Raw genomic sequence first — 22,780 nt, 5'->3', positions numbered from 1 at the left:
GTGAGCAAAAAGTTGAATCGCCCCACCCACTGCCCTCCATGTGCACTACTCAGAAATTAGGCCCCTGGGCTGTTTTCTGTGAGCGAGAGCTGTGCATCCCACGTAGGCAGCCAAGATGAAATGACCTCTAGGTTGTCCTTAGGAGGAAAAGACCACGGTGGGTGTTTGGTATGCCGTTGGCGTGCCATAAATGCTGATGGTTCTCACCACATAATGTAATGAGTGCGGAGGGAAGGCCTGAGGCAGGTGCAGCTCAGCACCCAGCAGAATCAAGGCCTCTGAGTGGTTGCTGCAGGTCTACAGCACATGGTCAGGTGGAAGTCAGGCTGTATTTGTTTCAGGGTGAGAATCAGCTATACTGTTACGAGGTGACCCCACAGCAGCCTGCACTGAGCCCAGGTGAGTCCTTGCTCTCCTTGCCACCCCGCCACTGGATTGCTTCCCTTGTTGACTGTCCCCTATGGTGTCCTTGACAGTGACTCAGTGCATTCTGGAGAATGTACTACGAGGAGCAGCCCTTGTTCCCCGGCGAGCACTGGCTGTCATGAGTTGCGAGGTGCTCCAAGTCCTGCAGCTGAGTGACACAGCCATCATACCCATCAGCCACCACGTGCCCCGAAAAGTGAGAGGGGCCCTGGCAAGGGATTGGAGAGGGACCAAGGGGATTTGGGCCTCGTTAGCTCCCTGCCTGTCCCTCACCAGGCTGTAGAGTTCCATGAGGACCTGTTTCCAGACACAGCCGGTTCTGTGCCTGCTTCTGATGCCCACATGTGGTGGGCTGGGGACAACCAGCAGGTAAGGCCAGCCCTGCCTCATGCTGCTCCCCTCTCATCCCCTGGTCCCAGCAACCCCTGGGAGCTCTCATGTGGTTCTCTCAATCTCATGTCTACCCTCAATAGGGCCCCTTTATACCCGGCAGCATGTGCCTCCCTCAGTGACCTGTCTACCCACAGGTTCAGAAGGTCAGCCTCAACCCAGCTCGCCGACCCCACCCTTGCTTCACGTCCTCCCTGGTGCCCACTATGGAACCGGCCCCTGACATGGTCCAGCCTGCAGAGATGCCCAGAGCTGACACAGACCTAAGTGTAAGTACCAAGTCACCTCACCCACAGCTAATGAGATACCACAGTAGACAGTGAAGTGGTCAAGAGGCTAGTCTGTTCACCTGCCAAATAGCCTTTATGATCTCTAGCTGTCAGGCATAACAGAGGTGTGTGCAGCACAGTAAAGAACTTAGCACTGTGTGCTAAGCTGAGCAGGTGTTAAAGAAGCAGGGTTGTTTCTTGAAATGCTGGCAGCTGTAATGTCCCCCACCCACCCCCCAAGAAAACTGGGAGACAGGAGCAGCCACCTCTGTCCCCATGACCTAAAGCTCATTTCCCTTTTTCAATTGCCACCTGACTCATGCTTCAGCAGGCTCATGCCCAGCGCATTATCCCAAAGCCCAGAGGAGCCCAGAGACATTGCCCAGGAATTAGCCATCTGACCCCTTTCTGCTTGGTTAGTACACCCAGGGACCATTGGCTGACCACATCCTTCTCTCCAGGAGGGCTTTTCTTCCCCTAGCTCACTGATGTCACCCTCCACACCATCCAGTCTGGGGCCTTCACTCTCCAGCACGAGCGGCATTGGTACCAGCCCCAGTCAGAGGTCCCTTCAGAGTCTGCTGGGTAAGCTGCTCACAGTGGGAAGGCCTTGTCTCCCAGCAGCCCTAAGGAGAGGCCTTATAGAGACTAGCCCAGACTTGTGCCTCTAGGACCACCGGCTTGCAGGCTGTAGAGAAACGTGGGCAAGCTTCTTAGACTAGCTGTGCATGGCAACCCCACCCGCAGTAGCCTAGCTGGGCCCACTCCAGACTCCTTCCAATGACAAGGGCAGTGGGTGGCCATGACTAGGTACAGGATGCACAGGCACAGCTTTCTCACACTTGCTTGTGTCCCCACTGCCCACCAGGCCCCAGTTCTAAATTTCGCCACACTCAGGGCAGCCTCCTCCACCGCGACAGTCACATCACCAACCTTAAGGGACTCAACCTCACAACACCTGGTGAGAGTGATGGCTTCTGCGCTAACCGGCTGCGTGTGGCTGTTCCCCTGCTCAGCAGTGGTGGGCAGGTAGCTGTGCTTGAGGTAAGGGCCCTGCCCCTTCAGGGTTACCCTGACTCAGGTCCCTGTAGTGGGCAAGAATAGGACACTAAGGTCTACCCCGAGTCACTGAGCACAGACCATGCATGCATTAGGCAGCTGTCTGGCATAACCCTGACCACCCCTGCAGCCTCGTGTGGTAGGCTCCTTACCCCGTCTTTCTTTTTTATTTATTTATTTATTTATTATATGTAAGTACACTGTAGCTATCTTCAGACACTCCAGAAGAGGGCGTCAGATCTCATTACAGATGGTTGTGAGCCACCATGTGGTTGCTGGGATTTGAACTCTGGACCTTCAGAAGAGCAGTCGGGTGCTCTTAACCACTAAGCCATCTCGCCAGCCCTACCCCGTCTTTCAAATGAGAGTGAAGATCAGAGAGGTGTAGTGACCTGACCCTGTCATGCAGCTTCGTAAGTGGAGCAGGGTTCAAACCCAAGCAACCTGAGCTCCAAGCTGGACTCCTCTCACCAGTCCACCTGACTCCTCCCACCAGTCCCACCTGGCTCCTCCCACCAGTCCATGTTGCTATGCCCTCACTTTCTGGGGCCTCACAGTTGGCACTTGGGACTTAGCACAAGTTGGCCAAGGCAGAGAGCTTGGGCCACCCAGTAGTAAGGCTGTCTGTTTAAGGAGGTGGGTCCCAGGCGCCTGTTTTCCTGGGACTGGCTCTTGTGCTTGGCTCTGATATGCCTTGGGATGGGGGTTTCTCCTACAGCTGCAGAAGCCAGGCCGCCTGCCTGACACAGCATTGCCTACACTTCAGAATGGGACAGCTGTAATGGATCTGGTCTGGGATCCCTTTGACCCACACCGGCTTGCTGTGGGTAAGGAGCCTGGGTGCCCAGGACTGAGAGAAGGCTCCAGTCCCTGAGTGGGCAGGGAAGCCAGGTATGTCTGGCCCTTCAGTGAAGATACACTCCTCTCTCCATAGCTGGGGAGGATGCCCGGATCCGACTATGGCGGGTGCCCCCTGGTGGCCTCGAGAATGTTCTCACCACACCTGAGACTGTGCTCACAGGTTAGAGGGACCTGTGATAGAGGGATAGACAGAGCCAGTTGGGGCAGTGGCTTCTCAAGGACTCAACATCACTTCCTGGTCCTCTCCAGGCCACACAGAAAAGATCTACTCTCTGCGCTTCCACCCCCTGGCTGCCGATGTACTGGCTTCCAGTTCCTATGATCTAACCGTTCGCATCTGGGACCTTCAGACTGGAGCTGAGCGGCTGAAACTGCAGGGCCATCAGGACCAGGTAGGACAGCTGCAGAGACGGGCCCAGAAATGAGAAGAGAGGCTCCCTCTTACTCCCTTGTCTGTCCCCAGATTTTTAGCTTGGCCTGGAGTCCAGATGGAAAGCAACTGGCCACCGTATGCAAGGATGGGCATGTGCGGGTCTATGAACCCCGCAGCAGCCCTTTACCCCTACAGGTAAGCATGCTTGATCTGGGACAGAGACAAAGTTAGGGTCTACAGCCCTTTGAACATCCCTGCAGGTGCACATGCATGGGCTGGGGGTGGGGGAATTTCAAGGTCTTACTGTCCCTGAGCAGCTTTATAGAACTGGGGGAAGGGCACAGGGTCTATGAATGAGCCTTGGGGCAGCTCTGCATCCCCATAGGTGAGCACCTTTGGGCTAAAGGTAAAAGGTCTCTTTTACTGATTTGAGGGGGCTTTGACTGAGTTTCATGTGATGGACCTCAACAGGAAGGCCCAGGACCTGAAGGTGGCCGCGGAGCCCGCATTGTCTGGGTGTGTGATGGTGGTTGCCTGCTGGTTTCTGGCTTTGACAGGTGAGGACTTAGGGACTACCATTCCCTGGCTCCATCAGCTATCTTGGTTCCTTTTTCCCAAAGTCACAGCTTGCAAAAACTTGCCACAGCTATGTGTGATGGTGTGTACCTTTAATTCCCAGCACAAGTGGATTTCTGTGAGTTTGAGGACTACATAAGATGTTTAGGGACATCCAGGACTACATAGTAGAGAGACCCTGTCTCAAAATAAAACAAAAAACTGGTCCCACCCATGATGGGTGATTAAATGGAAGAATGGATAAATGAGGTTGGTGTGTGTGTGTGTGTGTGTGTGTGTGTGTGTGTGTGTACATTCAATGGATCAGTGGATTATCGAGTGATGGGTAGATAAATTGGTAAATGATTAGACAGATGAATAGGTAGGCAATTGGTTGGGTGGGAGGAAGTATTGGAGAAGAAATATGTCATAACGGGATTCAGAGGGTAAGGTCAGGCCCAGGAACCCTTGCCTGATGGAGACCAGGTAGAACACAGGGAAGAGAACCCACAGGAGAGGCCTGAGGGGTGGGCCTCGGGTACTTTGCATGATGGATTGGGGAGGGCATCCCAAGGAAGGTATCATATGATCTGGGTCATCCAAGCCTGAGGAGAAAGGCTGAACTGCAGGGGAGACGTCCAGCCTTGCTGGAGCTGAGGGTGCAACACAGACCATGAGGGAAGAAGGCCAGACAGGAGGCCGCAGTAGATCAGGCTAGTCACTGGGGCCAGGGTTGTATAGAGGACAAGACAAGTGGAGGCCAAACAGGAAGTTGGACACTGTTTCCCCCACCAGGCCACTTCTAAGGGCTAGACTCATCTCTCCTTTGATTACTGGCCCTTAGGCTATGCAGCCCAGAAAGGAGCAGGGTCTCTGTAGGAGTCTTTGCCCTACCTCAGGCCTCTTCAGCTCTAAGAATCTGCTCTACCCCTGACTCCTTGGCAGCCGGAGTGAACGCCAGCTACAGTTGTACATAGCTGACGCCCTGGCACAAGGCCCTTCAGCACTGCTGGGCCTCGATGTAGCTCCCTCGACCCTGCTTCCCAGCTATGACCCTGACACAGGCCTGGTGCTTCTCACTGGCAAGGTTAGCTGGAATGGACTGGCTGGGGGTCGGGCAGGGTCTGATGAGGCTGGGTGCTTTCCTTTCATAGCCTCCCCTCTGTCCCCCAGGGTGATACCCGTGTGTTCCTGTATGAGGTGCTCCCGGAGGCCCCTTTCTTCCTGGAGTGCAACAGCTTCACATCACCTGACCCTCACAAGGTGATAATCACCCTCACCACTGAACCTCCTGTCCCTAAGCTGCACTGCAAGGTTTCCGTGCCCCCTCGTGGCCATGTGTGGAAGTGCAGGAGCCAATGGGGGTCAGGAGAGCCGAGGTCCTGTGCCCAGCAGCAGATAGAGCAGACTGTAGTAATCCAGGAGTTTGGAGAGCTGGCTTTATATTCAGCCACTACTACAAATTAAACCATATAAGGTTAAGTTAAATGAACCAGGCATGGTGGCACATACCCGTCATACCACTTCTCTGGAGGCCAAGGTAGGAGGATCATGAGTTGAGACCAACTTGGGTGCTATGGTGAAACTTTGTCTCAGTCAGTCAAACAGAAATCCAAGGAAACAGATTCTCTTTAGTTGCTTGCTTATCTTGATGTGGTGTGCATGTGTGTTAAACTCTCAGGGGACTGTCCCACAGTGGCATGTCCCTCCCACAGTAGCATACCCCTCACATCTCTTTTCAACTGCTTGAAGTAGGACTTGGTGGGACTTTTGTTCTCTGTAGAAATAGGCCAGTGCTACATATCTGGTCTTTTTCCCTTAAAAGCACTAGCTATTCCCATTGACAGCACACCAGTACTTTAGTTACTTAGTTACTTTCCTGTTGCTGCGGAGAGACACCATGGCCAAGGCAACTTTTATAAAAGAACACATTTAACTGTGGGCTTGCTCACTGATTCAGAGGTAGGTCGTGACCATCGTGGCAGGGAGACGGGCAGCAGGTGAGGAGGGAGAGCCAAGTGTGGAAAGGCATGGGTTTCTAAAACCTCTAAGCCCGTTCACAGTGGCAACCTCTTCCAACAAGGCAATGCCTCTTTAGCCTGTTTAGCTCCACTTTCTGAGAATCAGCCATTCAAATAGATGAGCCCATGGAAAGATTCTCATTCAGAGCACCACGGCTCCCTGAGGGCAGGCGTGTCTGGGCCTAAGGAATTCTGCTACTCCAGGAGGCCCCACCCAGGAGGATTGACTCTAGCTCCTGCTTCCTCACTCCCCCTAGGGTTTTGTCCTTCTGCCCAAGACTGAGTGTGACATTCAGGATGTGGAGTTTGCCCGATGCCTGCGGCTGCGCCAGACCTCCTTGGAGCCTGTTGCTTTCCGGCTGCCCCGGGTCAGAGTGAGTTTGGGTCAAGCACTCAAGCTCCTCTTTTAGTGGCTGGCCAGAGACCAAGGAATTTAAGTTCTTACCTGTTCTTGCACCCAAACCTCCCAGCTGTCTACTTTGGAGGGAATATCTGCCTTCGTATTCTACTGAAGTTCTGCAGAGCATGTGAATGCCAGCATGGGTGGGGCCAGGTCTCAGGCCTCTGTGTCCTGGGCTGCTGGTCAGTGTCTCAGGACAGCCCCTTCACCCTCTGCAGAAAGAATTCTTCCAGGATGATGTGTTCCCGGACACAGCTGTGACCTGGGAGCCAGCACTCAGTGCCAAAGCCTGGTTTGAGGGTGCTAATGGACAGCCCCGGCTACTGAGTTTGCAGCCCCCTGGCATGACCCCAGGTAGAGTAAGGAATAAAACGGGGAGACAGCAGGGGCGGGGAATCTGGACAGGGGTGGAAGGAGGAACAGGAGGCCCAAGTACAGTCCTTCGTTCCTGCTGCCACAGACCTCCTAAGGATGTTAGACATGTCTCCAGACCCAGTCTCTGAACCCCTGGAGAGCAAGTTCTGTGGCTTGTGTTTTATCCTAGCACATATGCATATGTACACACACATGCATGTGTTGTATACTTAACACATGCAGTATCCTTACATATACATATCCTGGTGCTATGGGCAGGCCTGGTGAACAGGGGCTTTAATAACTTGTTAATGCCACTTCTTTGATCTGTGCCAGCAAATTCCCTGAGGGTTGATTCTAAACAGCACCTTCTTTGATGCCTGTCCTTGCTTTACCCCAGTGAGCCAGGCCCCCCGTGAGGTCCCTGCCCGAAGAGCCCCATCTTCAGCACAATACTTGGAAGAGAAGTCTGACCAACAAAAGAAAGAAGAGGTGAACCTCGGGAGAGGGCTGCTATGTGGTACAGGCAGTGTCCCCCATGCGCTTAGTTATCTGCCAACTCAGGAGCCTCAATCCAGATGGCAGGAAGAACCACGTGTTACCCCTGTCTCCACACCAGACTCTGGGTAGGGAGTCACACCCAGGGCACAGGAAGCCAGGGAGGGCAGCAAGAGGCACACATGCTAGCCAGCCTTTACCTAACCAACATTAAAGATTGAAGACCTAAGCCCTTGGTCAGCCTGGTGTCCACTTGAGCCTTTGAGGCAATGCACAAGAGATGGCGGCTCCTCATGTCAGGTTCCACGTGCTACAGTCTCTTGTCTCTGACCCCTTTTTACTGTGTTTCACAATGAAAACCCAACAACTTAGTTCTAACTGAAAGGGCGCTTTTTAGCATTGTTGGGGTTAAAAATGGGGTTTTAAGTTCTTGAGGTCGGAGAGTCATTTCTTTCGGTCCCTCTCCTGTTCACTTTCGCAGCTGCTGAATGCCATGGTAGCAAAGCTGGGGAACCGAGAAGACCCACTGCCACAGGACTCCTTTGAAGGGGTGGATGAAGATGAGTGGGTGAGTGGCACTTGGCCCGGCTCCCTCAGCCAGCAGCACTGTCCTGGAGACAGTGTGCTGCATTCTTTCACCTCTCAGGCCTCTAACTCCTGCTTCCTGCCTCACCCCAGGACTAGCCTGCACGCGAGGCACGCCTAATCACAGCTGCCACTGCCACCTCCTACAACTACCTGCTGCCCTCCACACCTAAGATCTCTGCAACCTGGACAATGCTGCACTGGCCCTGGCACGCACATCCAGCTCAGAAGCCCTGGGTGTCACGCAAGCCTCAGGCACTTCCACAGCTGTGGGGCCTCCATGCAGCTGCAGAGACTGCCTGCTCCTTAACCCTCTGGAGCCAACTGTTTATCTTCAGCTGCCTGTTAGCATGTGACACCAGTGGGTGGGAGGTAGGTGTCAGTAGCATGTCTCTGGGCCAACTCGGGATGCCCTGTCTCTCCCAGTCTTTCTGCTGGTTTCCTCTAATATCTTCAGTTACTACAAGCCAAGCTGTCTTGCCTACTGCACCAGCCCCAGTCAAGGACACTGGGGGCTGGTCCCCCACCAAGCTGTTGGGAGCCGCTTTCTCCTTAGGGGCCTAGGACCATTTGTCCTGCTTCTCCTGGCTTGAGGAGAAAGGGTCTCATGGCGCTAACAGCCTCATTACAGTGGTGTGGACCCCATAACAAACAGCCTATATAGGATATGCTCTGGATGTTTCCAGCAATTAAACTTTTCTAAGCTGGCTGCCTCTTGTGCTGCTCCACTCCCTGGGAATATAGAAAGAAGGATACAGGGATATGAGTGAGCGAGCAAGATTTGGGTCTGTTCCTGTTCGTGCTGGTTTCACTTTGCTACACGTTCCTTGTAATATACAGGAAAGATGGCGCTCCGCTGACTGCAGCTCTGTTACACTAGGGAACCAGTGGTGCATAGGAAAGCAATGAGGAAACGGAAAAGGAGCTGACTTGGGCTCATGGCAGGGTCAGGGCCTGAGGGGGAGATGTTTCCGTTCCTAAAGTGAAAACTAAGATCTGCAGGACCCAATGGCAAGCAAATGGAAGGTCAGCACTGTACGCAGGGAAGGGAGAGTGTGGAGGTAGGTTGGGCACTGGTCTAGGTCAGAGGTTCTCAGGCTGTGGGTCACAAACCCTTTTGGGAGGTCAAGTGACCCTTTCACAGGTGGCTTAACATGTTAGAAAACACAGATATTTACATTACGGTCCATAATAGTAGCCACAAAAATAATTTTATAGTTGGGGGTCACCACAACATGAGGAACTATGTTAAAGGGTTAGGAGAGTTGAGAACCACTAGTCTAGAGGCATCTGACTTAAGGCCATTCACCAAACATACATGAGTACCCATGCCAGGCAGCCGTCCCGGTGCTTGATAGCTAGGAGTAAAGGCATAAATGTCCTGCTCACTGTGAGTGCCTACTCTAGTAGGAGACATAGCAATGATAATAAATGTTAAAAAAAAAAAGAAGAATTATGTCATAGAGCAGTGTCTCTCATCCTTCCTAATGCTGCAGCCCTTTGATACAGTTCCTCATGTTGTGAACCCCAATCATAAAAAATACTTTCATTGCTACTTCATAACTGTAGTTTTGGTACTGTTATATATCACAATGTAAATATTTCTGGAGGTAGAAATTTGCCAAAGGAGTTAAGATGCACAAATTGAGAACTAAGGGGAAAAAAGGAAGCATGAAATGATAATGGAGTCACAAGACCATGTGTTGTTCCGATTCTGAGTCTGTGGACTGTTGAGGAGAAACCCAGACACAAAGTACAGATGAGTAGATTTCAAAGTAGGGACGTGCGTGGCTGCTGGGCAAGAACTGGTCTGATCTGGATGTTGGTCATGGCAAAACTGAACTGTACACTCCAAAAGGTGGAACTGCTTGGTGTGTGAATTACGGCTGTCTTGATGGAACTGTCCCAACACACAGACACACAGACCAGAGAAGGTCTTGTGAGGACTTGACGAGAAGCCTTTGCAAACCAAGCAAAGAAGCTTGACTAGAGACCAAACCTGGCATAAAGATTCCAGAAGCAGCTGGGCAGTGGTGGCGCACGCCTTTTGATACCAGCACTCAGGAGGCAGAGACAGGCAGAATGCAATGAATTCAAGGCCAGCCTGGTCTACAGAGTGAGTTCCAGGACAGCCAGAGTTACACAGAGAAACCCTGTCTCAAAAAAAACAAAACAAACAAAAATCAGAAAAGAATAAACTAAGCATCTGATGTTTAAAGGACACCTCAGACCTTTGAAATCAGGACAGCGTGCTGGGCATGCCACTGTAGTAGGGGACTTGGTGGCCCTCACTGAGGAGATGGCATTAGATTACAAAGTTGACTGAACATGGGCAGAAACAGTTCCTCAGGCGTCTAGGAAAGAGCTTCACCAGAAGGGGCAATGTGAAATAAATCCTATTTTGAAATACCTGGTTCTCTTAAATATTCTAGCGATTTTAACATCCAACCCTATTATACTCTGGTTTATTTCATATGATAGCTTCTTCCTAAGTGTTTTGGGAAAATGAAGGGAAGGCCACCAAACTGCACCAAGTCTGGGGCCGCCCACTGGTCCTCTGGCCCCGAGGCAGGCTCCGCCCACATGCGCGGTGCCGCGAGAGTCACGCCTCTGGAAACGCGTCGCGTCCTTGCGCACGCGCTCTCCGGTCTCCCTTGACCTCTGACCCACCAGCAACCCTTGAGCTGGTCCCACTGGGTCGGGAAGCGGCACCCGTCCCCCTAAAGTGGAGCGTCCGCCATGGTGAGGCCCGGGATGGGGTGTTCGGGAAGGGAGGTCAAATCGGAGTCCAGCAGCGGGCTCTGGTCCTGATGCCGTGAGCCCCCCGGGTTCCTCACAGGAAGCAGAGTCTGTAGCGTGGCGCCCGGTCGGTCGTTGGTGCCCGGGCAGTGACGACCGCGGACCGGGGAATCGAGGCTCGGTTGGCGGAAAGCTCCCGGCCAATCCCGGCCTGTGCGTTCCCTGCCTCGGCGTGCGCGGTCCGCTGTGGGCAGTGGGAGGAGACGGTCGTTGACTGGGCCGGCTCCTGAGTGGCAGGACTCGGCGATATTGGTGTTGTGTCGCTTGGCTTTTAACCGCGTTTGACAGTTGGCTCATCCAAGGAAGTGGTAGACCTGAGACTTGCTAGAATTGAAACCAGAAAGGCTGAGCGTTTTGGCACCATTGGCACCTGAAAGTTGCCCGCAGGTTCTTGAGATTTGCCCCTAAGTGATTGGAAGGTTAGGGAAGCCTATTTATCTGTTTGTTTGAGACTAAGTACCACTATGTATATAGATAGTGTGGCTCGCCCGGAACGCCCTATGTGCTCAAGCTGGCTTTAAACTCACTGAGATCCTTTTGTCTCTGCCTCTGGCTCCCAAGGGCTGGCAGTAAAGGTGTGCGCCATCTCACCCAGCTGGGAGCATCTTCCTTGACCATGGGAAAGTAGGTAGTAGTTAACCGCTCACAATGCGTTGTCTGGAGCTGAAGCTTTATGTAGATTGTCATTTAAGCCTTCTCAATCGTCCCCATTTTAATTTAAGGGATTTGAAGCTCAGAGAATTTGACTTTTCCAAGCTCATCTTTCCCACAAGAGTCAGTTTGGCCCCAGCTTTGTTCGTGTTCTGTTCTGAGACTAAACATTTGCCACTATATTATTCCTTGTAATTAGGTCGCTGCCATTTAGTAAGAACCTTTGTTGGTTCCTCGTGGAACTCGGTCTTTAGCGTGCATTCTCCACATTCCACCTTGAACTTACCTCAGCTGCTCGTGTAAGGCTTATACTTGTAAACCCAGCACTTGAAAGGCTGGGCCAGGAAGATCAGGAATTTGTGAGTTCCAGGGCAACTTTAGTACATAGGGCTGAGAGTATAGCTCAGTGTTGCAGTGCTTGCCCACCACAGGTAAAAGGCCTTAAATCCATCCCCAGATGGATTTCTCATCCAAAAGAGGATGAGAAAGTACTGTTGGAAGGTGAGGTAAGAGGAGCCTAGAAGATTACCCCTGGGAGTCCGATTATGTCTAATTTTGTCAGGTCCTTAGGAATGGCCCAGGTTTGGGTTGGGGTACTGTCATGCTTTATAACTCAAACCCTCCTGCCTCCGCTTCCCAAGGACACTACTACCACCATGCCTTGGCAGTGTTGAGTCTCTGACAGTGTCTAGATAGGAAGGAGGTCAGTGCAGTGCATCAGAGGTGGGGCACTGTGCAAGAACTGGGCCCCCGCCAGAGCCTTTCCTCAGCATTGGAGGCATACAGAAATCCTGCCTGGGGAGTGGACTGTATGAGACTGTAGCTTTGACCAAACAGAGCTAAGAGTGACTTGATTAAAGTGTTGATTCATGAACAATCATGTTCTTTCAGATATGTGCTGTTCAGGCCAGTAGGGACCCAGAAACACTGTCATAAATGCCATTGTAGTGCCCACCTTCCTCCTGTCTAGCTGGGACACCAGTAACTATTTGTAAGGCCTGCCACTGTGCACTGGAGGAACACTGTACACAGACCTGAAAGCTAGGGCCCTCCTAGTGCACTTCCATGACTTAAGCATCATTTTTGGGATCCCTGCTCACCACCCTTGTTGAGGTTCTTTGTGCCATATTGCTTCCCAGTTGGGAAATGAAATGTGGTGGTCTGCATTTCCACCTTGCCACTGGGGTATTAGAAGGATACTTGGGGTAAACTGAGGGATAAACCTCCTGCTTTACTTCTTGATGGTGGGGTGCCAGGTTCTTGGGTCACCAACATACTGCTCAGGAGAGGTGAAATACAGTCTAAGATGGGGGGATCATGTTGATAAAGGTGATAGACAGTGGGGGCTGAGAGGATGGCTGTGGTTCTCAAACTCCTGTGCACCCAGACATCACTGGGAACCTCAAAGAGTTGATAACAGGGGCTGGAGAGATGGCTCAGCAGTTAAGAGCACTAACTGCTCTTCTGAAGGTCCTGAGTTCAAATCCCAGCAACCACATGGTGGCTCACAACCACTCATAATGAGATCTGGTTCCCTCTTCTGGGGTGTCTGACGACAGCTACAGTGTACTTACATATAGTAAATAAATCTTAAAAAAAAGAGAGAGAGAGAGTTAGAACAGGGCCTGCGATGAGCCCTAAGGTGTGGGGAATCCAGCTTAGCTCAGGGTAGTGCCAGGAGTGCTGAAAGAGCTTCTGCAGGAGACTTAGGCACTAGGCACTGCTCTGTAGGACACAGCCCCCACCTTCCACCCTCATGGTGGTCCTTGATGAAGGTGACAGTTCTTGCTTGTCCAAACTGCTTTGTTAATGGTGAAGATGCATGCGACTTACTCGGGGTGAACCAGAGATTAAAATACCTTTTGCAGGAAGGGATACCCAGGAAGAAAAGCTCATTGGTAAGGAATCCCTAGATAACTCGTTAGCAAGAGAACTGTAAGTTCCATGCTATGTGACTGGTTGTCATGGTCCCCTTAGTGGAGTGTCATGGTCGTGTGCTCCAGGACGGGAACCTGATCAGGAGCTAGTCTGAACTCCTGCCATTCTCCATTTTAAGTTTTATCGGGGTTCTCAACTTTGCTACTACCTTGGCAGTTCTCTGTCTGATGTCACCGTCCTCTGCCCCACAGTAGCGTGTTGCTAATGGCAGGTTTCAGGGTCGGAGTCCTGTCTATGTTGCCTGCCCTCAGTTACTGCTTGGTCTGAAGTTACCCACCAGTTGAGCTGGCAGGCTTGTCAGTGAGTTATTTAGAGGCCTTCTTAGAGGGGCCTTAGTTATGGCTGTTTGAATACCCTTGGAGTGGGCTATAGCTGGTAGAGCTCTGCACGGGAAGTCTCCAGCTGTGAGCAAAGCATCGACTCCCCGACCATGAGCACCAAGCAGGTACTGTTTGAGAGCAAAGCCAACTGGAGCTCTGACTCTAGGACCCTCCTTACCTGGCAGTCCAAGGCTTTACACCTCTCCTGCAGATATTATTCTCCTCACGTTGCAGTTTTAAGATGTGGTTCAGAAAAGTTGAGTAATTTGTCCAAGGCTACAAAGCAAAGGAAGGATTCCAGTGGGTTCAGCCTCTTTTTGGCTCCTTTCCCTTCTTCATTGCTCCTAGAAGACCATTGTGTAGATTTTACCTCTGAGGTACCAAAGGGCCTGACTGGAAGAAATTGTGGTTTTGTTCTTTTCTTCTTTCTTTTCCCTTCCTTCCTTCCTTCCTTCCTTCCTTCCTTCCTTCCTTCCTTCCTTTCTTTTAAAAACAAGCAGGGTCTCCTTATATAACCCTTGCTGGAATTCACTATGTATACTGAGGTGACCTTGAACTTGTGGCTGTCCTACCTCTGCCTCCTGAGTACTGGGATTAAGGCATGAACCACCAGGCTAACTGCCTGACCACTGAAAAACTTTTTTTTTTTTTTGTTTTTTTTTTTGTTTTTTCCAGACAGGGTTTCTCTGTGTAGCCCTGGCTGTCCTGAAACTCACTCTGTAGAACCGAACTCAGAAATCCGCCTGCCTCTGCCTCCCAAGTGCTGGGATTAAAGGCATGCACCACCACGCCTTAAAAAACTTTTATTAAAACAGAATAATAACAGGTGAAGACCAATACTTGCTGGTTACCTGCTGTGTCATTTAGGCTTCATGCTAAACATCAATCTCTGATAGCCACTTGTGCTGTCAAGAAACTGAGGCACATAGGGGTTGAGAATTTGACCAGGGTAGGAAGCTGGGATGGGTACAGGAGATAATCTCAATGATGGCCTACATAAATGCTCTATCAGTCTGCCAACCTCCAGAGAACATCTCAAACATGGGTAGTTCTGTCTGCAAATCCCTGGTGGCTGGTGGACCTCTGCAGGCATTTTGCCTTCTCTAATAGCTTCTAGGCTTGAAGTGTTTGAGGGTGGAGTGGGGTTCTGAAGTTATAGCTTGTTTTATTGTTTTTGTTACTCTGCATAGAGATCTTTCTGAGTGTTTATATAGTTCTGGCCATCCTGGAACTTGCTATGTAGACCGGAGCTGTCACTGGACTGAGAGATCCACCTGCCTTTGCCTCCGCAGTGCTTGGATTAAAGGTGTGCACTATCATGCTGGCCAGCCTCAGTTCTTTTTTTTGTTTTGTTTTTGTTTTTTTCGAGATAGGGTTTCTCTGTGCAGCCCTGGCTGTTTTGAAACTCAACTCTGTAGACCAGGCTGGCCTCGAAACTCACAGAGATCCCCCTGCCTCTGCCTCCCAAGTGGTGGGATCAAAGGCGTGCGCCACCACTGCCCTGCTCAGCCTCAGTTCTTAACATTATTTAACAGTAGTCATGGACCTTATCAGAAAAGTACATCATTGCTTCCAGGGCCCTGGGATGGATGTGTGGCAACAAAAAGGGCAGACTTGCTGTGATGTGAGATCTCCTGAGGGGGGTTGTAGATCCAGGAGCCCTCTAGAGCCAGTCAGAAACCAAATTCCATCTCAAAGCTTCCTGTCCTACTTGGCAGTGGTTCTAAGTGAGCAAGGCACAAGTCAAGTGAGATTACCAGTCAGCAAGCGCCTTGTTACTCCTGATCCGTGCCACAGCTGCCCAACCCCATGCCTGTCTTTGATCACAGAAGGGACTTCTCTGGGCCATGCTTTCTCATATGGAAGGTAGGGCTTATAAAATTCCAATCTACTGTGAGGTTTCCCTAATGACCCATAATTATATCTGCTTGCTAAAGAAAGGACAGAGCCTAGAAGCCAGAAAGGCGAATTCTAGAGTCTGAGTCTTGATGCAAGGCCACCTTGTTATCCCTTTGGAGTAAGGCGCTATGGGTAATAGGACTTGAGCTATCCCAGCCCTCTCACTGGTTCCAGTAAACCTCTTAAGTTCTTGGGGTTAAATGGCACAGGCACTAGAATGTGTTTGACACAGTACCTGCTACACAAGCTCAGTCAATACTTGTTGACTGAGAAAATTAGCCACAGGGATGTACTAGGAAGAAAGGTCCAATCTTTCAGCTGTGCCACATGAGCACTGCTAGGGCAGTGAGCATTTTTTTTTTAAGTCCTCGGCTTGTCCCTTTATATCACTTCACAGACATGGCATCCAGTTGTGTGTGTTTTTAATCCATGTGTAACTTTTTATAAAAAGAATATTTTATGTATGTGAGTACACTACAGGCTGTCTTCAGACGCACCAGAAGAGGGCATCAGATCCCATTACAGATGGTTGTGAGCCACCACGTGGTTCCTGGGAATTGAACACAGGACCCCTGGAAGGGCAGTCAGTGCTCTTAACTGCCGAGTCATCGCTCCAGCCCCGTGTGGGATCCAGTTTTATGAATACTGGCTACAAATATTTGTTTCACAATAAAAAGCTTACTGGTTCTCCACAAATCCATCCTCCCTTCGGTGGTTTTCCAGCCTAGGATGTTCCCAGGGTGTCTAATCCTAGACCTGCCTGCTTCACTTGTGGCTCAGTGACATGGCTCCACCTGCACCTCAAGACCCAGTCTACGAGAAATGCTGTCTTCCCCTAGAACTTCTGCCCCATTGTTGATTATTCCCTCATTAAACTGCTGCTGGTCAAGTCTCCCTAGGGCCTTCATGGTACTTTGATTTACATAGTATTGGGATCTGGGTGGCAATGCCATATGGGAGTTGATTTTTCTGCTTCAACGGTGGGTGTACAGCTTGCTCTGAAAGCAGGAATTGGGTCCCATGCATCTTTGTCCAAAGCAAACTGACTGAATAGACCTGTGAACCCAGTAGCTTAACACATGACTGTATTCTTCCAATTGCTGGGTTCCTACCTTACTGTATTACTGAATTCCTTTGTAAGCTCTTCTCTCTTGAGCTTTGTGGACCCTTAGCTCTCCCCGCCCCTTTGTATAGCGGGGTGTGTGTGTGTGTGTGTGTATGCACACCTGTGCATGGCTGCATGCACAGTGGTGTTAGGTGTGCTTTTTTTTATCACTCTCCACCTTTTTCCTTTGAGACAGGGTCTCTCTCTCTGAACTGAAACACTTGTTTTTGGCTAGGAAGCCCCAATGGTCCTCTTGCTTCCACCCTACTCGGTGCTTGGATAACAGGTACACACAGGGCAAGACCATTCCTGGCTTATTACAGATACTGGGATCTGAACTCGAGTCCTTATGTTTACATGAGCAAGCACTTTTAATTGCTGAACCATCTTCTTGGCCCCCATTTGACAAGGTTTTACTATGAAGTCCAGTCTCATGATCACTCTGCCTCAGCCTCCCCGATGCTAGGATTATAGGCATGCGGTACCACACACAGACCTTTAGTGATTTTTGTTGTTGTTATATTCATAGACGGATTTCAAGTCATAGGACTTGAATAGTCTTGCGAGAGTTAGGATGGATCTGTTTTCCCTGGTGATATAAAAGCTGGGCCAGACAATTTCACAAGTACAGGAGAGCCATCAGTGGCCTTGGACTAAGCTGGTGGCAGTCTGGACTGTTGGTTCTCGAGAAAAAGTTTCTTCCCAAAAATAATGTCTTCATCCCATCCAGCCTTTTCCTGGAGGCCGAGGGAAGCCAGTCTGCCTCTGTGAACTCCAGTGTGAGTGTCTGGAGCCACCAAAGAAAGGATGCTTAGAAGAGCTAGTCCATAGATTCTCTGCTCAGTAGCCATCTACAAGGTGCCTCTTTTGCCCACAGGCCAAGTACCTGGCCCAGATCATTGTGATGGGTGTGCAGGTGGTGGGCAGAGCCTTTGCCAGGGCCCTGAGGCAGGAGTTTGCAGGTAAGCCTCTATTTCCTTGTGTGCTTGGGAACCTTACCAGTTTAGATTTCCCACGTGTTGTGTCAGTTGTGAATAAAGGGATCTCTTTTGGGTAGAGTTCTGTGGCTTGGGTGACCTGGAGAACTTTCCCGTGGTAGGAGGCAGTGCCAGACTTTGATAGTTTCCTATGCATAGGAAAAGTTAACTTCCAGTTAGGCCTGGCTAGAGTGTCCAAGGTGAGCAGCCCTTTGGCGGCCCATTTTGGTAAATAAAGTAAGAGTCACATCTGGCTGCCTTCAAGAAGCTGAGTAATCCCAACACAGACTGACTGGCTGCAAAGTTCAAGTTCTATGAGATAGTCTAGGCACTGGCCAGGCAATTGTGGAGGCTCCACACACCAGCTATTGCCCCTCCCCTGCCCGTAGCTTCACTCTAATCCCCAGGGTAGCTTAAAGCTCCACATTTGCTAGGCCTCTGGGACAAGGAGTGAGGGAAGGAAGAGGAGTAAATTGTCTTGCAGTCTACATTGGGGGACCAAAAGCATAGTCTGGCCATATCTACCATTCAGTGTGGAGTGTTTGCCACTCCTGGGCCGATTGTTTCTTTCATGTCACTTAGAAGGCTTGGGGAAAGTTCTGGGCCACCAAAGGGCTAAGCAGTCACCCGTGTATCCACAGCCAGCCAGGCAGCCGCTGACGCTCGAGGGCGTGCTGGGCACCAGTCTGCAGCTGCATCCAATCTCTCTGGCCTCAGCCTCCAGGAAGCCCAGCAGATTCTCAACGTCTCCAAGCTGAGCCCCGAGGAGGTCCAGAAGGTGAGGCCCCTATATCTGTGATGGGGTGGTGGTCCACCGGCAGGCAGAAGAGGGAGGGCAAGTGTGCAAGTGCTGACCACAGCCAGTGGGAGCTTGAAAAGCCCCAGGCAGAACAACTAAAGAAACATGGCAGCCACCTGTCCCTCTGAATCCTTGTGGTCACACCAGCTTCCTGCATGACACAGATCAGAGGTCAGGCCTTCCTAATGTCTCAGAGACTAATGTGCACTGTCTCATCTCCTGGCAGAATTATGAACACCTATTTAAAGTGAATGATAAGTCCGTGGGTGGCTCTTTCTACCTGCAGTCAAAGGTGAGTGTTCCTTAACTCTCTGAGGAAGGATGCCACATATTTCCCCTCCTACCCTGGGGTGCTATTAAGGCTGTTTTAATCATTTAAGTCCACTGTCCTCTGGTGGTGGGGGGCGGGAGGTGTCCTCCAGTCAGGCAAAGAGCAGACTGTCAGAACCTGATCTCCCTCTTCCTCCTCAGGTTGTCCGTGCAAAGGAACGTCTAGATGAGGAACTCCGAATACAAGCCCAGGAAGACAGAGAGAAAGGGCAGAAGCCCAAAACGTGACTGCTGGGCTCTCCACACCCCAGCCATTGCCTCATAATTTATAGCCTAGTAATAAATGTCTTTTGCGTGTTTCTCCACTGCATATGTTCCTGTTTGAGAAGGTTTGCTCACTCACTGCCTACTTTGGGCTGTGATGGAATCAGGAGGTAGCCTTTACAGCTACTTGTTCCCACCTATGTATCCTACCACAGTCCTGAGAACCTAAGGGTCTGTCCCTGCCTTCCCTAGGGATAAACAAGTACTAGCCCCGGAACTTCCAGCTAGGATTGGATATTGCTCAGTAGATTGGTCAGAATGTTTATGTGTAGCTGGGAAGCAGCTTTGGTTTGCCTCTTGCTTTGGACCAAGGTGTTGACCAGCAGGCAGTGACAGACCAAGACCTGAACCTTGTGATGTGACCTTCAGAATAACCTCTACCCACTTGTCCCTTACTACCTACCCTTCTAGTCCCACATAGGAGGCCTTCGGATCACTTTCACAATGAAGGTGGCCTGTGGTAGGCTGAGGTGAAAGCTCCAGACGGCTTTCGGGAGCTCTAGTTGGGAGGTCAACAACCAGGCACGAACAAAAGCAGGTGTCCCAGCCCTGGCACGTGCAGAAACCATCTTTGCAACTCACTTTATTGTTTCTGTATAAACTTCCTCTCCCATGGAGGAATATATTGTTATAGTCATTAGCTTATCTCTCTTTTTTTAAACTCTATGCTAACAGCCATGGAGCCAGAAGGAGGAAAACCATACACTACAAGAGAAAGGCACTTAGAACCTGTTAAAATACTGAATCCTGGAATGTGCAACAAACTGACAGGAAGTAACCAGCCCTTCTGAGCCTGGTCTATCACTTGAGTCACATGCTGAGCTAATGTCCAGTGCTCTGTTCTTCTCCTTGGCTTGAGTCTCAAACCAAATCCCCCAGCCAGGGACTTAAGGCCTAGGACCCTAATAGAGCCAGGAGTTGCTTGGATCCTAGGCAGACCCAAAGGTAGGAGACCAGCTCCTTAACTTGCTCACAGCCCCATCAAGGAGAGCCAGCACAGCCGAGCCCCATCAGGGCTGGGGTTCTAAGGCCAGCAGTCAGGTAGGTTAGGGAAGGGTGACCCTTCTGAAACAGAAAGGCAGTCTGAGAAAAAGACTAGACAGAACTGCTCAGAGGAACCACAGAGCCAAGGACCCACTAGCACCTCAGCAGCTCTCTTGTTCTACAGATGGGGACATGAGGGGCTTAGCCACTGCAGCATAGTACAGGGGACAGCAAGAAGCCCAAGCTGGGGCAGCTAGCCTTTTGGAGCTATGGAGCACACAGTCCTCCAATGTCCTTGGTTTGTTGCACAAGCCCTGGGGTCGCTGGCTTGGGCAGAGCTCATGGGCAAGAGAGGCAGCACCAAGAAAAGGGTTCAACTAGAGTCAGGAAAGAACCCTGCCAGATGGCCAGGCCTTTCTCTAGCTAGCTTTTTCCCAAGCTAATGCTGTGCTTGGCTGCCTAGCCTCCCTTAACACTCAGGGGCTTCAGTCAGTGCTTTCTAGAAAGCGCCTTTCCAATGAGTCTTCTTCCCTGCATCCCATTACTTGGTGCCCCCAAACCTGTAGCTGTGTCCCAAGCTTGAGAGCCCACGTGGTGTAGACTAGTGCCTTATAAGCTTCTGCAGAGTAACACTGCTCAGGCCAGGCCAAGCCGGGCCAGGTCAGCACAGTGACCCTTGTACCTGCCTGCACATCCCCAAGGAGAAGGTTGAGTGGTCAGCTACCCCTCCTCTTTGGAAAGTATTGCCAACCCTCTGGCAGGAAAGAGAAGTGCTGGCAGAGCAGGCTTCTCTGCTAAGCAAGCAGAGAAGCACCTTGTCATAGCAGCAGGCAGGAGAAGGCAGCAGTGTCTGTCTTGCTCTCCCTCTAGAGGTGGACCAGAGGGAAAGGGGTCTAAGGAATTCCCAAGTGTGGGCCTATCTATGATCACTGGGGGCTCCTAGCTGACAAGTAGGTAAGGCAGGGAGGACTGGAACCCTGCCCAGCCAGGGTGGCCATAGAGAGGAACGCACCAGAGCAAGAGGCAGGACTGAGCGTCCTGGGAGGACAGGCAAAGGCCTCACCCAGACTACAGACTAGGGAAATGGAAGTGATTGAGGCCTTAGCACCCAAGAGAATGGCTCTTCTTGGACAGCAGGTCCAAGCCAAGTCCTCACTTTGGAGCCAGGAGGCCAGCACAGACCTTCTAGCACCATCCTTGCCACCTTGCCACCCAGCTTGTCTGGGGCTGCAGCTTGGCCCTGGGGCAGTAGGATATTATTGCTATTTCGCAGAAGAGTTTCTGTTCGTCGGGGGATGAGCCCACGGTAGGTGGCTGGGCTGTCACAGCTGGTAGATGGGTTGCCCAGTTTCAGTTTACCACAGCTGGTTTGAGCAGCACAGACCCTGGTGGAATGACCACCCAGCCAGGAGTTAACACCTCTGGACTGCTGGCTGCTGAGTTGCCTGTGGACAGGTCCAGTACAGTGCCTGGGAGCAAAGGGAGTCCATCAGGGCTTGGCCGGGAGCGGCTGCGCTCCGTCCTTTCCAGGGGCGTCTTGTGATCTTCCAGGCCCAGGACCCTGGCAGGTACTGACCCACGACCCTTCTCCCCCTCGGCCTTGCTACCGGCAGAGCCACCCAGGAGAGAAACCACAGGCAGGCCTAGTCCACCAGCCCCAAAGGGTGAGGGCAACAGCGGGTTCTTGGCCAGATTGAGGGGCAGAACAGAGCCTGGCAGCCCAGGGCCAATACCCCCACCCCCACCTCCACCATTGCCACAGGCCAGAGCACTGAGGTCAAGGGGGCCAGGAGGTAGAGGTAATGGCAGGCCAGGCAGACTGGGGCCTCCAAAAAGGGCAGCAGGGTTCGGGATGATGATCTGAGCCCCGCTGACATAGGAGCCACTGTCAGGAGTGGGCAGTGGTGGTTTAGGGGGTGGGCGCAGCTGCAGGAGCTCCTGCTGCTCATGTGACACAAAGTGGCCATGGGCCTTGATGTGTTTGCGCAGTGAACTGGGGTCCGTGTAACGCTTGTGACAGCCGGGCATCTTGCAGTAGTAGGGCTTGTCTACGTAGTGGGTACGGGTGTGCTTGAAGCGGTCACTGGAGTTGGAGTAACGCTTGTTGCAGCCCTCATAGGGGCAGACGTAGGGCTTCTCACCTATAAGGATGGGTTGCACTGAGTGCTGGCAACTGACAGATCTTTCCACTATTCTCTTGCCTCTCCCAGGCCCAGAGCTCCTGAAGCAGGCTGACCCAACAGCTGCAGCTATGCGTGGGCCTCCTGGCTGTGCACCCTTCAGGTCCTTTGCTGTAGGCAGAACCTGACCTTGAAGAGTGTGTCCATACAGGTAAGGTCCACCGGCTGCTTGGCTTTCTTGTGTGGACTTACTCAGAATGGCTCACAGTTTTCTTTCTGAAGACATGGTTTCTCTGTGTAGCCCTGGCTATCCTAGAACCGGATCTGTAGATCAGACTAGCCTCAAACTCAGACATCCGCCTGCCTCCCGAGTGCTGGGATTACAGTGCACCATGCATGACTTAGGTCACAGAGTCACTATGCTGGCCAGGACGGGAGCCATCTGGAGCTACTCAGCCTTGGAAATGGAGCTGGGTCCACAAGGAGATGCTGTGAGGCTAACACCTGCTAGATCTCTTGTTTTGGTCATTGTTTCTTTTTCTGTTTTTTTTGGGTTTTTTTTTTGTTTTCTTTTTTTTTTCTTCCAAGACAGGGTTTCTCTGTGTAGCCCTGGCTGTCCTGGAACTCACTTTGTAGACCAGGCTGGCTTCGAACTCAGAAATCCACCTGCCTCTGCCTCCCGAGTGCTGGGATTAAAGGCGTGCGCCACCACGCCCAGCTTGTTTTTCTGTTTTTAAGATAGGGTGTCATTGTGTTGATACTCCTGTTTCAAGTTCCCAATCATTTGGGAGTACAGACATTCA

General features: G+C 51.4%; 3 protein-coding genes across 6 annotated transcripts in view; 2 read left to right on the top strand and 1 right to left on the bottom strand.

Moving 5' to 3' along the window:
• Positions 1-8,500, top strand: part of Coro7 (coronin 7) — a 52,837-nt gene extending 44,337 nt beyond the window's left edge. Inside the window, exons 11-28 of the mRNA NM_030205.4 lie at positions 342-399; positions 477-622; positions 703-795; positions 954-1,085; positions 1,547-1,670; positions 1,954-2,129; positions 2,863-2,971; positions 3,079-3,165; positions 3,255-3,397; positions 3,469-3,573; positions 3,850-3,935; positions 4,879-5,020; positions 5,107-5,196; positions 6,212-6,328; positions 6,573-6,708; positions 7,109-7,200; positions 7,688-7,774; positions 7,885-8,500. Coding sequence (NP_084481.3) covers positions 342-399; positions 477-622; positions 703-795; positions 954-1,085; positions 1,547-1,670; positions 1,954-2,129; positions 2,863-2,971; positions 3,079-3,165; positions 3,255-3,397; positions 3,469-3,573; positions 3,850-3,935; positions 4,879-5,020; positions 5,107-5,196; positions 6,212-6,328; positions 6,573-6,708; positions 7,109-7,200; positions 7,688-7,774; positions 7,885-7,890 — 1,929 coding nt within the window. The 3' untranslated portion in view covers positions 7,891-8,500. The remainder of the gene's footprint in view (positions 1-341; positions 400-476; positions 623-702; positions 796-953; positions 1,086-1,546; positions 1,671-1,953; positions 2,130-2,862; positions 2,972-3,078; positions 3,166-3,254; positions 3,398-3,468; positions 3,574-3,849; positions 3,936-4,878; positions 5,021-5,106; positions 5,197-6,211; positions 6,329-6,572; positions 6,709-7,108; positions 7,201-7,687; positions 7,775-7,884) is intronic.
• A 1,742-nt stretch (positions 8,501-10,242) lies between these two features.
• The window catches only part of Glis2 (GLIS family zinc finger 2), a 30,822-nt gene continuing 18,284 nt past the window's right edge, over positions 10,243-22,780 (bottom strand). For 2 of the 4 annotated variants that reach the window (NM_031184.3, XM_006522768.4), the window contains exon 7: positions 19,427-21,998. In NM_031184.3, the coding sequence (NP_112461.2) occupies positions 21,208-21,998 (791 nt within the window). In that variant the 3' untranslated portion in view covers positions 19,427-21,207. Of the gene's footprint in view, positions 10,915-13,677; positions 13,776-19,426; positions 21,999-22,780 lie in introns of those variants that run through there. The other 2 variants (XM_011246050.2, XM_011246048.3) reach the window with 2 other exon arrangements.
• Pam16 (presequence translocase-asssociated motor 16 homolog (S. cerevisiae)) lies at positions 10,438-18,918 on the top strand. Its single transcript, NM_025571.1, has 5 exons — positions 10,438-10,533; positions 17,381-17,465; positions 18,122-18,258; positions 18,506-18,571; positions 18,751-18,918. The coding sequence occupies exons 1-5, from the start codon at positions 10,531-10,533 to the stop codon at positions 18,835-18,837; spliced, it is 378 nt and encodes a 125-aa protein (NP_079847.1). The 5' UTR covers positions 10,438-10,530; the 3' UTR covers positions 18,838-18,918.

This window comes from Mus musculus, chromosome 16 (assembly GCF_000001635.26).
Source record: "Mus musculus strain C57BL/6J chromosome 16, GRCm38.p6 C57BL/6J".
NCBI classification, from domain to species: Eukaryota; Metazoa; Chordata; class Mammalia; order Rodentia; family Muridae; genus Mus; species Mus musculus.
Note: the sequence above shows the minus strand (reverse complement) of the source record. Positions and strands in the feature narration are given on the sequence as shown.

Excerpts from the sequence above, each read along its gene's own strand:
- Pam16 (NM_025571.1), top strand. Across the intron at positions 17,466-18,121 it reads CCTGAGGCAGGAGTTTGCAG|CCAGCCAGGCAGCCGCTGAC; the intron begins GTAAGCCTCTAT and ends GTGTATCCACAG. Across the intron at positions 18,259-18,505 it reads GCCCCGAGGAGGTCCAGAAG|AATTATGAACACCTATTTAA; the intron begins GTGAGGCCCCTA and ends ATCTCCTGGCAG.